This window comes from Callithrix jacchus, chromosome 4 (assembly GCF_049354715.1).
Source record: "Callithrix jacchus isolate 240 chromosome 4, calJac240_pri, whole genome shotgun sequence".
In the NCBI taxonomy this organism is placed as follows: Eukaryota; Metazoa; Chordata; class Mammalia; order Primates; family Cebidae; genus Callithrix; species Callithrix jacchus.
Window position 1 is genome coordinate 45,088,111 of NC_133505.1, and position 17,290 is coordinate 45,105,400.

The 17,290-nt window shown below is 50.9% G+C and overlaps 1 protein-coding gene across 8 annotated transcripts in view; it reads right to left on the reverse strand.

Annotated features, from left to right (window-relative positions):
- CPNE5 (copine 5) overlaps positions 1–17,290 on the reverse strand; it is a 100,930-nt gene that overhangs the window by 44,010 nt on the left and 39,630 nt on the right. For 4 of the 8 annotated variants that reach the window (XM_035295488.3, XM_078369072.1, XM_078369071.1 and 1 more), the window contains 6 exons: positions 16,476–16,579; positions 14,972–15,011; positions 14,682–14,758; positions 10,846–10,905; positions 8,664–8,714; positions 8,299–8,362 (listed from right to left, as the gene is read on the reverse strand). In XM_035295488.3, coding sequence (XP_035151379.1) covers positions 8,299–8,362; positions 8,664–8,714; positions 10,846–10,905; positions 14,682–14,758; positions 14,972–15,011; positions 16,476–16,579 — 396 coding nt within the window. The remainder of the gene's footprint in view (positions 1–8,298; positions 8,363–8,663; positions 8,715–10,845; positions 10,906–14,681; positions 14,759–14,971; positions 15,012–16,475; positions 16,580–17,290) is intronic. The other 4 variants (XM_035295489.3, XM_078369074.1, XM_078369073.1 and 1 more) reach the window with 2 other exon arrangements.

The window sequence follows — 17,290 nt, forward strand, 5'->3', positions numbered from 1 at the left end:
TCATGGAGACGATAAAGCAGCTCCTACAATATATAATTTCCTGCAATTTCTGTCTTTCACCCTATCTTTTTAAAAAACATAATAAGTTCTTCTAAAACATCAGGATAGCCTCCATTTGCATCCCTCCGCATGTTAATGGGGCTGCTGGGGAGAGTACAGCGAACAGCCTTGCTCTCCAGGGTGGCCTGGCCTGCTCGGGCAGCTCAGCCCTCCCTGCCCTGAAGGGGGCTGTGAAGGAAGGTTAGAGGTCAGACTCGGAGGTCAGCAGGTGGGCTGAAGGCTGGGGACTGGGCAGCAACCCCAGCAGGGGGAGAACAGAAAAAGGCTGTTGGGTGTCACTAGCAGCTTCCAGATTCAGAACAAGAGGTGAGTGCAAAATTGAAAGGGAGCCCCAAATCTGTGATCAAAAAAAAAATTTTAATGTGACATTTGAAAAATCAAAATCAATGCAGAAGCTATAATAAACAGAATATGACAATTTTAAATGAAGCAGAGGCACAGAAAAGTCATTTGCCCCAGGCCACCTAGCTGGTAAGCAATGGCTTTTGGTCCGGATCCTGAGCCCAAGTTCTTAACTACGGTGCCCTACCACAGACATGCCCTAAGAAGCACTTTTAAAGCCAGGAACAATGGCTCACACCTGGAATCCCAGCTACTCAGAAGGCTGAGGCAGGAGGATTGCTTGAGGCCAGGAGTTCAAGACCAGCCTGGACAACATAGTGAGGTCCCCCCATCTCTAAAAAAAATAACAATTAAAAAATTTAGGTCAGGAGCTGTGGCTCATGCCTGCAAACCCAGCACTTTGGGAGACCGAGGGGGGCAGATCACTTAAGGTCAGGAGTTTAAAACCAGCCTGGCCAAATTGGTAAAACCCCATCGCTACTAAAAATACAAAATTGGTGAAACCCCATCTCTACTAAAAATACAGGCGTGGTGATGCACACCCGTAATCGCAGCTACTCAGGAGGCTGAGAGCAAGAGAATCGCTTGAACCCGGAGGTAAAGGTTACAGGAAGCCGAGACCACGCCACTGCACTCCAACCTGGGTGACAGAGCTGTCTCAAAAATAAAAAATAAAAAGTAGCACTTTTAGATAGACAGTAGGGCCATGGCACTTTAACTGTCTTCTCCTTAAAATGCGCTGGATTTTCCAAATCTCCTAGATCTAACATATTGTCTTTTTTAGTCAGAAAAAAAGAAGACATCGATGAAAAAGAAAAGGAATCATTAGCCCCAACTCTGAAATTCAGCACTCCAGCCGGAGGAAACACAGCTGGAGCTGGGGGTGATTCTGTGAGGAGGGTCCTTTAGGAAGAGGAGGCTGGAGCTGGGCTCATGGGATGGGACCGCAGAAGCAGGAGACCCCTGACCTCAGCCAAGACCGCACAGGCCGCAGGTTATTCACACACAGATGGTGGGTACAGAAGCTGGTCTGAGAGACTGGGCCTGTCTTTCTGCATAGATTCTAATAACCACATTGAGGCCAAGCTGGCTTTTCTCTGTTGTCTTAATGACCAGCTTCCCAAACAATCCAATCAGTTGCGCATCTGTTGATTTGGTCATTCAGAAGCTGAAAACCCCAGATTGACCGTTTCCCCTCCCACTCATTGAGCTTGTGTTTCTGGGCTACTAACCAAAATCCATCAACTGAAGTTCCAAAGAAAAACAGAACAATTTGCATATGAGAATGTTCACTACAGTATTGTTTACATTGCTTCCTGTAAAAGAACATCTTCGATCAATTATAGCCCATCCATACAATAGAGAAATAACACAGCCATTAAATACATGTTTTCTAAAAATGTATAATGATATCAGAAAGGCAGGCTGTAAAACTAGATACCGTATTATATCAATTATAAGAAAAATTATGTACATGGACACTCAGAAAGCAAGCCTTGGAGGGAACACATCAAAATGTCAATAGTGATTATCTCTGGGTGATTTTTCTGTGCTATTTATGTTTTTCTGTATTTTCCAACTTGTCCATGATGAACATGTTAATTTTTTTAGCATCAGGAAAAATGTGTTTGTTCTGTTTTGGCTTTTTAAAGCCAGATAACTTATTTCTAAGACCGAAAAATTTCAAACTAACCTTAAGGAAGGGTGATGCTTGAATGCTGGTAACACAGTATGCTCATATCAGTCCCAGCCACAACACGCATCTCTCCTGTGTATCAACCTGCATCCTTCCGAGTCTCAGAAAACCTTCGCCACCTCCCCTCTTCACTTGACTCTTCCTTCTCCCTCCCTCCCATGGCTCTTCCCTCTTCCCTCATCTCTCAGGTAGAGAAATTGGCCCCCCACAAGCTTGCCTTTAGAACAATGAAAGTTTCGATGTGGGGTCAAGACTGCTTTGTTCTCCTGCTATGAGATCCCATACAATCTGGTCCCAACTCTCACCATCGCCACCTACGGTCTCATCTTTCCTACTCATCATTCATCACTCCCTCCTGCCCCAGGGCCTTTGCACAGGCTGTTCTCCCTGCCTGGACTAATCTTCCCCAGGTAACTACAAGAGCTCATTCTGCCACCTGTCTGTATATAGTGGCATATTACATAGTGTCTACACATTTTCCTTCAGGATAGTCAAAATGTGATAAAGAGTTGTAACAAGAGGCACTGCATCTGACAGGGCTGAGGGCTGCTGCTGTAGTGTGATTGCTGGCTGGCATTTCCATCTCTCACACTAAATTAAAAATTCTGGAAGAGAGGCTGGGCATGATGGCTCACACCTGTAATCCCAGCACTTTGGGAAGCTGAGGCAGGTGGATTCCAAAGTCAGCAGTTTGAGACCAGCCAGGTCAAAATGGTGAAACCCAGTCTCTACTAAAAATACAAAAATTAGCTGGGTGTGGTGGTGGGTGTCTGTAGTCCCAGCCATTCGGGAGGCTGAGGCAGGAGAATTGCTTGAGCTGAGATTGAGCCACTGCACTCCAGCCTGGGCGACAAGCGAGACTCTATCTCAAGAAAAAAAAAAAATTCTGAGAGAGCAGGGACTCAATCAAAGCACATTTTCTGAACTGAAATGAATGAATACATGAGCCAGCTGGTGACAGCTAAGGTGTGGGGAGGGCCCCAGGGCCAGTTATGGTGTGAAGTTCCAACTCTTTGCCTGAGAGAGATGAGGCACACCCTTCCTCCTCCATCACTGCCACCACCATCCTGGCTTGGCCAGCCAGTCGTGTGGAGGGACCTGACTAGGAAGTGGGAAGGATGTACTATCCTGAGCAGGGAAGTCGGACTCCAGAGCAAGGCGGGTCTGGTGGCTGACAGGTCTAGGAGAACATAAGGAGCTGGGAAGTGGAGGGCAAAGAGTTATCTAACCCTCTGTATCGACAACAACCTCTACTTTTCTTTTTCTTTTTTCTTTTTTTTTTTGAGACACAGTCTCACTCTGTCCCCCAGGCTTCAGTTTAGTGGTACAATCATGGCTCACTGCAGCCTTGACCTCTCAAGCTCAAGTGATTCTCCTGCCCCAGCCTCCTGAGCAGCTGGGACCACAGACACGTACCACCCTGCCCTGCTAATTTTTAAAATATTTTTGTACAGCTAGGCATGGTGGCTCATGTCTGTAATCATAACACTTTGGGAGGCTAAGGCGGGAGGATCACCTGAGGTCAAGAGATTGAGATCATCCTGACCAACATGGTGAAACCCCGTCTCTACTAAAAATACAAAAATTAGCTGGGCGTGGTGGCAGGTGCCTGTAATCCCAGCTAGTCAGGAAGCTGAGACAATTGAATTGCTTGAACCCAGGAGACAGAAGCTGCAGTGAGCCTAGATCTCGCCACTGCTCTCCAGCCTGGATGACAGAGCAAGACCCTGTCTCAAAAAAAATTTTTTTTGGTAGAAATGGTCATGGGGGGCAGGGGGTCTCTCTGTGATGTCCAGGCTGGTTTCAGCTCTTGAGTTCAAGCTATTCTCCTGCCTTGCTCAGCCTCTCAAAGTGCTAAGATTGCAGGCGTGAACCCCAGCCTCCACTGCTCAAAGCCAGCCTGCCTGCTGAAGGCAACTGGGCCCCAGAAGGAATGGAAGGTTGGTGACTGTTCCCTGCATCGTGAGGGCCTGAGGCTCCATGGGTAAGGGAAAGACTCTGAGGATGAGGAGTCCAAGGCCTGAGATAGAATCCTAGCAATCTTAGGCAGGCCACTAACTTCTCCGAATCCATAGAACAGGGTCACTCACACCTACCCAGTCCCCCAGCCCCCAAGCCCTGCCTGCGGTCAGAATCAAATAAATCTAAATAGGAGAGTCTTGGTAAACTAATGTTGGCCAGCAGGAACAATCGTTTTACTGCTGAGCAGAATTGAACCTTGAGTGATTCAGAAGGCCCTTCGGGAGACCAACGTCATCACGGTCAACATCAAGTACCATCTGATAGTATTTGGATCAAATTCTGATTGCGGGAACTTCCTTGGCATTTAAATTCCAGATGAACCAGGCTTTTCCATAACCTGTCACACTATGCTGGTGATAGGCTGGAGTCCACTCTAATCCTTTGCCAGTTCCCACCTGCCCACACTGTCCCCGTGGATGAAGAGAGGGTTTGTCTACTTGGCAAAATGTATTCATTTGAGCAGGAAGCCCTGCTCTGGTGAAAAATCAGCTCTCAGACCCCACCCTCTTCCTTTGATCCTCCCACTGAATGCTGAGCTGGAAAGACGAAGCAAAGCTGTTCTGATGTAATTATTTTAATTCAGCCAGATGCTGGGAATTAGTCTCTTTTCCTCGCAAGGATTCTAGAGAGACAGAACTCAGCTAAAGATGCCCCAGAAGAAAAGGAGCTGACAATCTCAGGAGGAAGGGAGGGCGCTCTCCGCCCCCGACATAGACCCCTGGGGCTGGAACAGCTTAAATCAAGGAAACTGCGGCCATCCCTGGGTGAAGGAGTAGGGAGGGTTGGGGAAGAAGGAGGAAGAGGGAGGGTTTAACACCTGGTAGGTATTAAACCGAAGACTGCTTACCAACCCCTGGAATGCTTGACCAGTAAAGGCCATCAGCATTGTCTAGAGTGTTAGAATTTTCAAAGCGCGCCTATAATCCCAGCACTTTGGGAGGCCGAGGCGGGTGGATCACAAGGTCAAGAGATCGAGACCATCGTGGTCAACATGGTGAAACCCCGTCTCTACTAAAAGTACAAAAATTAGCTGGGCATGGTGGTGCGCACCTGTAGTCCAGCTACTGGGGAGGCTGAGGCAGGAGACTTGCTTGAACCCAGGAGGCGGAGGTTGCAGTGAGCCGAGATCGTGCCATTGCACTCCAGCCTGGGTAACAAGAGCAAAACTCTGTCTCAAAAAAAAAAAAAAAAGGAACTTTCAAAGCGCTTCCACTTATATGACTTTATTTAGTTATAAACTAGGGGGGAAGCCACCAGCTGGGCTAGAAGCTTGGGGAAACAGTGAATTTAGGTTCAAGGAATTCAGATGCACCCTTTCCTAGGCATCTGTTGGCCACACTCACATTCATGAGCTCCTTTAATTCTCACCGCCACCCTATCTGCGCCAAGCTACAGGTGGAAAACGAGGCTCTGGGGGCCGCACCAGCTCTGTTCCACAGGGAACTGACTTCCCTCCCTTTGAACCCAGTGGTGTCCAGATCCTCAGCCGACCCATGTGTGGTTTTCTTCATCACCTGCTGCTGAACACTCGGTCTGTGCTTCCTACACATTCAGTCACCTATTCGTGGTAGGTCCTCGGGAGCACCTCCTGCACCCCGAGTCCTGCCCTGGGCATGCACACTGAGTGGGGTTCATTCCCGCCGTCAAATGCCTTCAGATCCACTGAGATATGCGGGTGAGCAGAGCAGCCAGAATGAGCAGCTGCATATGAATTTCCCTGGTCATCTCTATGCTGCCCTGCCCTATTGAGTCTGTGTTCACGTGACTTATTCTTCCCCCGGAGCCTTTGAAAACAGAGTTTAACACCACAGCCCACTGGTGGAAGACCTTGGTTCTCAGAACCAAACTGCCCAGTGTCAAATCTCTTCTACTCAGTGACAATGTGACCCTGTACAGGTCACTTAACCTCTCTGCGCCTCAGTTTCCTTATCTATAAAAGTGAGGAAAATTAATGAGGACCGTAATTCGTCAGATATTATAACACATCATACTACATTATATATTATAATACATCAGATAAATAAGTCAATACATGTAAGCCACTTAGCACAGTGTATGGACCAGAATAATGACTCAATTAATGCTCTCTAACACTATTATAACTCTATACCTGCAGTTCTCAAAGTATGGACCCGGAGCCCCAGGGGATTTGTGGGGCTCAAAACTATTTTCTTTTCTTTTCTTTTTTTTTTTTTTTTTGAGACAGAGTTTCGCTCTTGTTACCCAGACTGGAGTGCAATGGCGTGATCTCGGCTCACCGCAACCTCCGCCTCCTGGGTTCAGGCAATTCTCCTGCCTCAGCCTCCCGAGTAGCTGGGACTACAGGCGCGTGCCACCATGCCCAGCTAATTTTTGTATTTTTAGTAGAGACGGGGTTTCACCATGTTGACCAGGATGGTCTCGATCTGTTGACCTCGTGATCCACCCGCCTCGGCCTCCCAAAGTGCTGGGATTATAGGCATGAGCCACTGCGCCAGGCCTCTTTTTTTTTTTTTTTTTTTTTTTTGAGACAGTCTCTCTCTGTCGCCCAGGCTGAAGTTCAGTGGCTTGATCTCAGCTCACTGCAACCTCCGCCTCCTGGGTTCAAGTAATTCTCTGCCTCCACCTCCCAAGTATCTGGGATTACAGGCATGTGCCACCACACCCAGCTAATTTTTTTTTTTATTTTTAGTAGAGATGGGGTTTTACCATCTTGGCCAGGCTAGTCTTGAAGTCCTGACCTCGTGATCCACCTGCCTCGGCCTCCCAAAGTGCTAGGAATACAGGCATGAGCCACTGCGCCCGACCAAAACTATTTTCATCATGACGCTAAGGTGAAGAGTTTTCCGGAGGTTATCTGACGGAGATTTCACAGCAGATTGACTACAGAAGCAGCTATGAGAATCCAGATGTCTTCCGTGAAGTCACACATTAAAGAGATTTGCAAAAATGTAAAACAAGGCCACTCTTCTCACTAAATGACTATTGTGAGTTATTGTTTTTCAAAATAGCTGTGATTTATGTTGACCCATAATGGGTTCAACTATTGTTATTATTAAAGGAATTAATACATACATTTTAAAAATTCTGTTTCAATTTCTAGTATGGTAAATATTGATCAATAGCTGATCCATAGCACTGACCTCCCAGGAAGGTAGGAAAATGTTGTTTCTCCTGGTCACCCTTCCCAGCCCGATGGGAAGCTGTAGCCCAGGCTCTGTTTACGCTTGCACCCTGCCCATCCCTGCGTCTGTCCCAGCCTCCTCCTCTCCTCCCCAAGCCCCACCACTTTCCCTGCTGTATCCCCCATTTAACCTAAGAGTCGCTCTTAGGTTAGATGGTGGTTTCGAGGCTGAGCCCAGATCTTAGAATCAGGCTGACCTGGATTAGAATCATGACTCTGCCGCTTATCATCCTTGAGCAGGGGATGTTGCCTCTCTGAGCCTCAATTTCCTCAGCCATAAAATGGGAGTAACATTTTAGTAACCACCTCTCAGGATGATTGACAGGAGCAGTGATAACTTACGTAAAGCGCCCATTATTAGACAAATACTGATCATTACCATTATGATCCCTTATCGTTATGATTGACCATGAGATCTCCTGAGCCCCTTCTTGGTGTGCTCAGCTGTCCCCATCTCCTGCGCCCCCACAGTCCTACAGAAGAAGCAAACCAAGGGCTGCCTGGGACTGCAGACTTCTTCCAACACACACACGTGCACGCACACACACACTCCCTCCATCCACTCTGTGCACGGCGTCAGCTGACTCCAGAGATGAAAGTGAAAAATGACAGCTAAATGTCAAGCACCCAGGCTCCCTTCAAGGCTGAAAAGGTCCCTTTGCTTCCACAGTGTTGGTGCCAAGGCGGTCTTGGCAGAAGGACACGTGAGTGATGGCTGTGATGGGGGGGAGGGAGAGAGGCCTGGCATGGGAGCCAGGGGACCGGGCTCAGCTGGGCTCTGCTGCTGACTGTGGGTGAGTTACTTCTCCTCTCTGGGCCTCAGTCTGCTCAGCTATAAAAAGGGAAAACACCCACTAGCTCTGATGTTGTAGAATTCTGTGACAGCCAGGTCAGCATCAGGAGCCCTGTCTATCCTCAGTTCCCTCCAGGGTCTCAGGGAGGCCAGCCTGCACTCTGTCACCGCCATCACCACCCACTTCGACCACGTCCTGTGCCGGAGTCCTCTGCCACTCACCCTACAGTTGCTGAGCTCCTCAGCGGACAGGATGATGGTGCCACATTTCTTCCCTGGGACTCCACTGGGAGAGGAGAAGATGAAAGAATGGAAAGCCAGACAAAGACAGAGCCATAAACCTGAACACTGCTTCAATCAGCCCCCTGCCCATCCACCTCCTCCGCCCGCCATCCAGCAGACCTGCCCCAATGTCCCTGAGAAGACAGAGTCTCCTGAAATCCTTGTGGCAGTGTGGCCTCGTGCACTGCTTCCTGGGGCCGGGTCCCCAGGCCTGGAGCTGCCCCACCCCCTGCTCCCAGAGAGCCCACCAGGAAGGGTCGTGCCTGCAGTGAAAGTCCTAGAATCGGAAAAGCATCCAGACTCACCCGGAGGCTTCCAGACCAGTGGTTCTCAAACTTTCCATCCAAAGACCACTTCTGTGGGCAAAAGACCTCATGGGCTAGCCACCCCACCTCACACATGGCTGACCCCCAGAGCCCCGGGACAGTCCAGCTCTGAGCCACTCTGATGCGTCATGGGAGGGAGGAAGGCAGGAGGGCTGGTGGACCCTCGCTGGCAGCTTGCCCAGGCTGTCTCCCATGGCTACCTCCCCTTGAATGCCTTGGCTGGGGTCTCCCTTGGGGTGAGAGATCCCAGCCGACTGTACAGCTACCCAGCGAAATGGGCAACCAGGTCAAGGTCCATGAAGTCAGTCCACCCCAGCACATCCCTCTGGGAGGGCAAGATTCTGGGCTGGGGCTCTACTCAGGAGACCTGAATCACCTCTTCCCCTGGTTAGATGGGACCTCCTCCTTCAGGCACCAGCCCGGCCCACTCTGATGTTTGGGACTAAGCCGGAGGCGGAGGAGTCCCAGGGTAGCCAGGGGCCACTGGGAGGGAGAGGAAAATGGGTTGTCCAGCAGCTCTGTGACTTTGGACTCATTCCTGAACCTCTCTGAGCCTCAGTTTTCTCCCCAGTATAATGAGTGTGACTATAGCATCTACTTTACTGATACTAATATACACACACAGCGCTTGGCACAGAGAAGGCCAGCAGTGAGCAGCATCCCCCTCCCACACCCTTTGCTTCACAACTGTGTAACACTGGTAAAATCCAGCCTCACACCTCAGGCCAGCCCCAGGGCCACCAGCATTCTGTCTGTAAAACACACTTTGAGAACCACTGATGGAGCTCTTCCCAGCACCAGCTCCTGGAGGGAGAGGCTCTCAAACAGAGGAGGCAGGGGAGGAAGGGGAGCTGGCCCTGGGGGACTGACAGGACAGCCCAGATCTCTCCAAATGAGGTGAGCAGAGCAGGGGCCACATCTGGGGCATCTGCTGCCATGCACAGGGGACAGTGCTTGCCAGCTTGTCCCCCTAGACTTGGGCAGCTGAGCTGAGTGCCTCAAAGCTTTTCCCTACCCCCTGGTCTGGTCCTCCATGGTAGTAAAGACATGATTTGTTTGCCCAGGAGATAGAATCCTCCACGCCGGCCTCCTCCGCCCTGTGCTTCTCCATCTGTTCCTCTCTTTGCCTCTGAGTCCTTCTTCTATTTCCGATACTTCTTTCCCTCCTCTCCAGCCCCAACCTGCTCCCACCTGCTTGGCCTCCCTTTCTCTTTCTCCCTCCCTGTCTCTGCATCTCTGTCTGACTCCGGCTGCCTCCCCAGTTGCTGCTTCTCTACTCTCCAGGTGAATTAGCATCCATGCTCTCCCGGGCCCCCTGCAGGCCCCTTCCCCACCTGCAGCTGGTCCAGGGGCATATCCAGCTGCTGCAGCCACAATTTCTGAGAGCCCTCAGGGAAGGCCAGGGGAGCTCTGCAGACCCCAACAAAATGCCCTTCTGCAGAGGCCCCTCCAGGCAGAGGCTCCCTGCCCTGCATTCCCCCGCCCCCAGCCCAAGTGGGTGTGAGAAAGAAGCCGGGGTGGGAACTCCCCAACCAGGAAAGAAGCAGAGGGAAGGAGGGGGAGGCTCTGCATTGCCCACATTTGCATGAGGGCAACCGAAACCAGAGGATCAGGGTAGCAGAGCGAGGCTGGCCCACCACAGCTGGCGAGCAAACGAGCAAATGTGAAAAGTGGGGATTCAGCTGGATCTACTCTGTGGTGAGGAGGAGGCGGACATCCAGCAGCCAAAACAAGGGAGGGGAACAGAGGGGAGTGGAAAAAGAGAGGGGAGTAAAGAGGGAGAGAAAAGGGTGGGGGTTGGGGCTGAGAGAAGCCAGACCAGGGAAAGAGGAAGGGAATGGAGAGTGCCCAGCCCCGCTGATTCCTAGAAAACATCCCCCACCTGTAAGCCTCACCCTGCTCCCTGAAGTCCCAGGAGGCACTGGGGCTTGAGATGCCCAAGCTCTAACTGGGATGGGGGAGGGGCCAGCTGCTGAGTGGGGAGCTCTGTCCAGGGTGCAAAGCACCTGGGTGCCTAAGGAGGAACCCAGAACTCTATGTCCCCGGATTGGGGTAAAATTCACAGTGGTGGGAGCAGGGATGAGGCCCAGACTCTGAGGCCTCCTTTGCAGAGCTGGCTGAATGTCTAGGGACTCCAGGGCAGAGATATCTGGTGACCTACCCATTGGACACGGCTGGCATGGGTTTGCCCGTCCTGGAATTCAGGCTGAATGCGCCTATCCTGCAGAGAGAGAGGGGCAGAGAGAGCATGCCATGAGCTGGGCACCCCCATGCAGACAGGCCAGAGCACTTGGCATCCAGATGCCTGGAGACAAGCAGCTCCTCCCGAAGTCATTCAAACAGGATCAAAGCCACCCGCCAGAGCAAGCACAGTCCTTCTTCTGGGCAAGTTCCTCTCCCTCAGTGGTTCTCAAGGTGGGATGCCCAGACCAGCAGCACCAGCATGTCCTGGGAATGTGTTACTAATAGGAATGTAAATTCCCAGGCCCAGCCCGGACCCACATACCCACGGGAGCAGACACTCTGCAGGGTGGAGCCCAGCAATCTGTGGTGACGCTGGTGCATACTGCACTTTGGGAACCCCAGCTCTCCCTTTCCAGCCTCCCCATCCAGACTGTGAGATGGGGAGACTGCTAGAAGAATCACATGAGATCATGGTGTGGGCTGAACTGTATCCCCCAAAATTTGTGTATTGAAATCTTAATCTCCAGGACCTCAGAAGGTGACTGTATTTGGAGATAGGGTCTTTAAGGAGGTAATTAAGGTAAAATGAGGCCAGGTGCAGTGGCTCACGCCTGTAATCCCAGCACTTTGGGAGGCCGAGGCAGGCAGATCACCTGAGGTAGGGAGTTCGAGACCAGCATGACCAACATGGAGAAACTCCGTCTCTACTAAAAACACAAAATGAGCTGGGCATGGTGGCGTGTGCCTGTAATCCCAGTTACTCGGGAGGCTGAGGCAGGAGAATTGCTTGAACCCAGGAGGCGGAGGTTGCGGTGAGCTGAGATTGTGCCATTGCACTCCAGTCTGGGCAACAGAGCAAGACTCCATCTCAAAAAAAAAAAAAAAAAAAAAAGAAAAGAAAAAAAAAGATAAAATGAGGTTACAGCAGTGTGCCCTAATCCAATGACTGGTATCCTTATAAGAAGAGGTAATGGGGAGGCTGAGGCGGGTGGATCACGAGGTCAAGAGATCGAGACCATCCTGGTCAACATGGCGAAACCCCATCTCTACTAAAAATACAAAAAATTAGCTGGGCATGGTGGCACATGCCTGTAATCCCAGCTACTCAGGAGGCTGAGGCGGGAGAATTGCCTGAACCCAGGGGGCGGAGGTTTCGGTGAGCTGAGATTGCACCATTGTACTCCAGCCTGGGTTACAAGAGGGAAACTCTGTCTCAAAAAAAAAAAAAAAAAGAAGAGGTGATGAGGACACAGAGAGACGAGAAAGAAGAAAGACATCCTTCCTCAGAAGAAGCAAACTCTGTTGACATCTTAATCTTCGCTGCCTAGCCTCCAAAATTGTGAGAAAATAAATTTCTGTTATTTAAGCCACTCAGTTTGAGGTATTTGCCACAATGGCCCCAGCAAACTAGCACAAGCGAAACACCACTGGCCCTCATGCCTGGCCCAAAATAGATGCTCAATAAACAGGAGCCGCTCACAGAGTTTAGTCAGAAAGGCAACTACACTTAGACACATGAAACCTTCGATGCGGGTCAAAGGTCTGCCTCCTCCTCCAACATTGCCATCAACCTCCATATTTAATTTAATTTGATTTTTGAGATGGAGTCTGGTTCTGTCGCCCAGGCTAGAGTGCATTGGTATGATCTCAGCTCACTGCAACCTCCATCTCCCGGGTTCAAGCAATTGTCCTGCCTCAGCCTCCCTAGTAGCTGGGACTACAGGCATGCGCCACCATGCCAGACTAATTTTTGTATTTTTAGTAGAGATGGGGTTTCGCCATGTTGGCCAGGCTGGTCTCAAACTCCTGACCTCAGGTGATCCTCCCACTTCGGCCTCCCAAAGTGCTGGGATTATAGGCATGAGCCACCATGTCCCGCCAACCTCTGTATTTTAGATCTTGCTTGTCCTTTAAGGCTCAGTTTCAAAAGCCATCTCCATAGGAAGTCTCTCTCAATACTCCCCCACTCCCAGAAGCTGTTCCCTGTCACCAATGGCAGAGCAGGTGACAGCAGTCAGGAAACAGACCCAAATGACTAGTGGCTTCAGGCCCGGGCAGCTGGGCATTGGGAAGCACAGACAGCTTCCTCTCAGGGCACCTCCAACCTGGCAATTCAGGTAAAGCCATGGGTGCAGGTGCTACTGGAAAGAGCGGATGCTAATGGGTGTGCCGTACTTAGCACGTGGTTAACGCTGACGTAGGCATGGGGCAGATGTTCCTAGAGAAAGAATTTAAATGACAAAAAGTGTTAGAAATGTGTCCTAAGAGGGAGGGGCCTAGCAAATATGAATGTAAATTTTGTATCCTTTTTTTCAAGAGGCCCTCAAATTCTATCAGCCACAGAGGACCCCCAAACAGGGATTTCCCCCTTGTTCTCAATAAATGACAGCTATTTTCATTATTTTCTAGGAACCCAGAAATGAGACCTTTTGGGGGGCAAGCAGACATTTCCAAGGGCCCTGAAGTTACCACGAGTTACTGGGAGGTCACGGGCAAGGATCTGGAAGAGAGAATACACACACACACACACACACACGCACTCACTCACACCCACACTGCAGTTATTATTAGTATTACTAGACAGTCTCGTTCTGTTGCCCAGGCTGGAGTACAGTAGTGCAATCTCGGCTCATTGCAACTTCCTGGGTTCAAGTGATTCTCATGCCTCAGCCTCCCAAGTAGCTGGAACTACGGGTGTGTACCACCACACCAGGCTGATTTTTTTGTATTTTTAGTAGAGACAAGGTTTCACCATGTTGGCCAGGCCAGTCTTGAACTCCTGAGCTCAGGCAATCTGCCCGCCTTGGCCTCCCGCAAAGTGCTGGGATTACAGTCATGAGCCACTGTGCCCGGTTTACACTGCAGTAATTGGTCACGGTGAGGGGACAGCGTCCAGCTAGAACTTGGCAGAAGTAAGCGAGGGGCTAGTGAGGATAGTGAGCTCCCTTTTCTGGCCTCTCTGCCCTGTGGCCGGGATGCCTGTCCCAGTCTGCAGGCCTCTCTTTCCTGGGTCCTGCCCATGAGTGCCAATCTAAAATAATCAAAAGGCTCAGGATCCCGTTAAATTAGTTTATTCAAACGCAAAGTGTGAGGGTGGCCATCCAGAGAAACATGGGCATCGAAGAATGGTGACCAGTGTTCCCAGTGTGGGGAAAGGTGAGAATCGTTTATACAGGCAAGGGCAAGGGGCCTGCCTCTGGGACTTCCTGAGAAATAGGGACAAGAGAGGCCACCCTCAACACCTAGCCAGCGGTGGCTGACCCCTGAAGACACCCTCAGGCTCCGCAGTGTGAAGCCTTGGGATTCCTCATTCCAGAGCCTGCTTCAGAGTAACAGCCTTTCCCTAAAAGCAAATTAAGGTCCTGTAATGCAGACTGTCAGGACAGGATGGGACGGGAGGAGCCTCACTGTACCCAGCTCTGGCCTACAAGCTGTGAACAATTTTAGGAATATGCTATGTGAGTAGAGCCCTGGGTTCAAATCCCAGCTCTCCCACTTCTAGCTGTGTGTCCTTGGGCAAGTCACTTCCCCTCTCTGGGCACTATGATAGGGGTCAGTGTGGGAATAGACTAGATGGTGTCTTGGGCCTTCCCAGGAGTATGGGGTCTAATAACCTAGCCTGGGTTCCCCTGAAATACCTGGGTTAGAAGCCCCATGGTGAGAGCAGGAGGCATGGGGCCTCTTTATTCCTAATAACCCTGCAGCTGCCAGTCAAGTCATAGTCAGCTGATTGCTTTGCCCCCACCCTGAGTCAGCCCCAGCAGAGTGGGCATGAAGTTGGCCTACCACTGGGAAAGCAACCCAGACACTCACGTGAGAGGCTTCTCCAGGCGGCTCCCAGGGGACCCCACAATCTCTCCAAGCGTGCAGAAGGCCTGGCCCAGGAAATCCTGCATATCCAGTGAACAGAAGAGACCAGTGTCACTCGTTCTGCTCACAGCTACACTACCTCCCCCGCTGCCCAACCCCTGGAAGCGTGAGGGCCCCAAAATGACAGGACACAGCATCAGACACACATTCCATCACAGCAAAGCCCCTGGCCCAGCCAGAGGATGGCGTTTCAGAAACCACGGAATCACTGAGCAGTTACTGGCAGAACTCACGTGTTTGGATAAATCAGGACTCTTGGAGTCAACGTCGTATCTGCAGGGGACACAGAGAAAGGATGAAGGCAGCTGCGGGTGTTCCTCCCAAGCCTGCCTGCGTTCTCAAGTTGAGTCAGGGCCCCTGTCCCCCAAAAAACAGGTCCCAACACAGTGACTATTTCTAGGAGTAATGGTTGGGGCATGAAAGGGAGCCTTCTGGGTGCTGGACATGTTCTATCCTTGGTCTGGGTGATGGGCAGAGGGGTGGAAATGAATGTAAAAATGGATCATGGAGTAGGCACTAAAATTTACGCACTTCACTGTATATATGTTATATCTCATTAAAAATGGAAAAAAATTAAACCGGTGAGCTCTGTCACCCCAGCTGGGTCACAGGTGGCCGAGCCACCTTACCGTTCACTCCCTTCACTTGCAGAGTTCCCCATCTTTGCTCTTTGCAGCCAAGGCTTGGCTGCCCGTGGAGCTAATACCTGGCTTCTGACCTTCCCTTATGGCCTCACCTTACCCAGGCCTGCCCAGCTTGCCCTTGGGCTTGGTCACTCAGATGGAGGGAGGAATTAACACCATCAGCTGGCTGCAGGTCAGGTGATGCTGCAGCTGGGCTCCTCCCCTCACCTGGGGCCTGCTCACCTGGAGCCTCACCTGCAACCTTCCCCCAGCATCTCCCACCCAGCCACTGGCATCTCTACAGCCAAACAGCCTGCCAGGCCCAGATGACTCCTGCTGAGGCTTGGTCACTCTTTTATCAGCCCTCTCTAAAATGTCACCAGGTGACTTCTCTACAATGGGCTGTGTTGACTCTCCTCAGTCTCAAGGCCTCCCATCACTCCCTCCAAAGCCATTTCTTCCACTGCGTTCTTTCCTTTGCTCCCTAAGTTCCCAAAGCCCCTTCTTTCCCATTCTGACCACTCTCTGTGGGGCAAAGGCTTTTAAAACCATTCCATACCCCATTAAAACAACACCACAAACTCCCCTGCCTGTACACCAAGCCTAAAATCCCACCCTGATCTTCAGTGTCAGGAGAAGGGGACTCTCATCTTCTGATGGACGCCAGATGCCTGAGCCCCGTCAGCTAGGCCACCTCAGCAGGAGGGGAGGCTGCAGGAGCCCATCTCCCAGAACACACTTGGACAGAGGAAGCAGTCAGTGGGTACCTCCTGGTTACCAGGGGAGAAAAGGGCTCCAGGAGGCACAGCCAACAGTTGCCTTCAGGATCTTTCTTCAATGGACATCCCCCGGCACCAAGCAGCTTGTCCAATGGCCAACTTAACTGAGACAAACTGGGGGAGGGTCATTGTTCTGTCTCTTTCTCCCCCTTTCCATCTCTCCTGGTAAGGGTGCAGGTGGACTTCAGCTAATTATCACTTCTATCCCAGACCAACCCTGGGCTCCTGCTACTATCTCAGCTCCTCCCACCTCCCTCAACCTCAGGCCTGTGGTCCCACCTCCCAGTAGTCTTCCTCCCCACGTGGCTGCATCTTCAGCACCATCTTCCACTTACAGATCAAAACGGAGGTTCTGCTTCTCCTCGAAGAAGTAATCCACGATGAACTTGCGCACGAAGTCAGGATTAAGCGTGTTGTCGATAACTTCAGTGCGCCCAAACTGCGAGAGAAGATGGAGTGTGAACCTCAGGGTGGGGCCGGGGGCAGGACTGGTGGGGCAGGGGAGAGCACTGAGCTCAGGGCCCCTTAGTCCTGGTTCTGGCAGTTATGAAAGCCCTGCCTCTCCGGACTCCTGACTTCCATCCCCTCTCAGTCAAGGCATGCGTTCTTCCCTCTGACAGTGGAAGCCATGTTCAGGATGGCTCCAACCCACACAACTTCTCCCCATATCCATGCAAGCTGACCTGAGCGGGCCCTTTCCTTCACCTGGCCTCCCCGTCTCTGCCAGTGGCATATCCTCATTCCTTTAAGGCCTAGTGTAAATGCCACTTCCTCCAGGAAGCCTTCTTGATTCCTCCAACCAGAGAGTTTTATTTCTCTGAGCCCCCACCGAACTTGTGCCCACTCCATGACCACTGTTCTGATAATTGATTCCACAATTAGGGGCATACTTATTCAATTCTCCAGTTGCAAACACAAGGGTAGGGGCAGGAACTGTAGGAGGCCACCTCCTAAAAGATCCCCACCTTTTGGTATTCATGCCCTTTGTAATCACCTCCTCTTGAACATGGGCTGGACCTAGTGACACTCTTGTACTGAACAGAATATCACACAAGTCATAGGATGTCACTTCCAAGATTATGTTATAAACAAGTATGACTTCTGTCTGGGCACCCTCTCTTGCTTTGTCTTGCTTGCCCACTTTGATAAA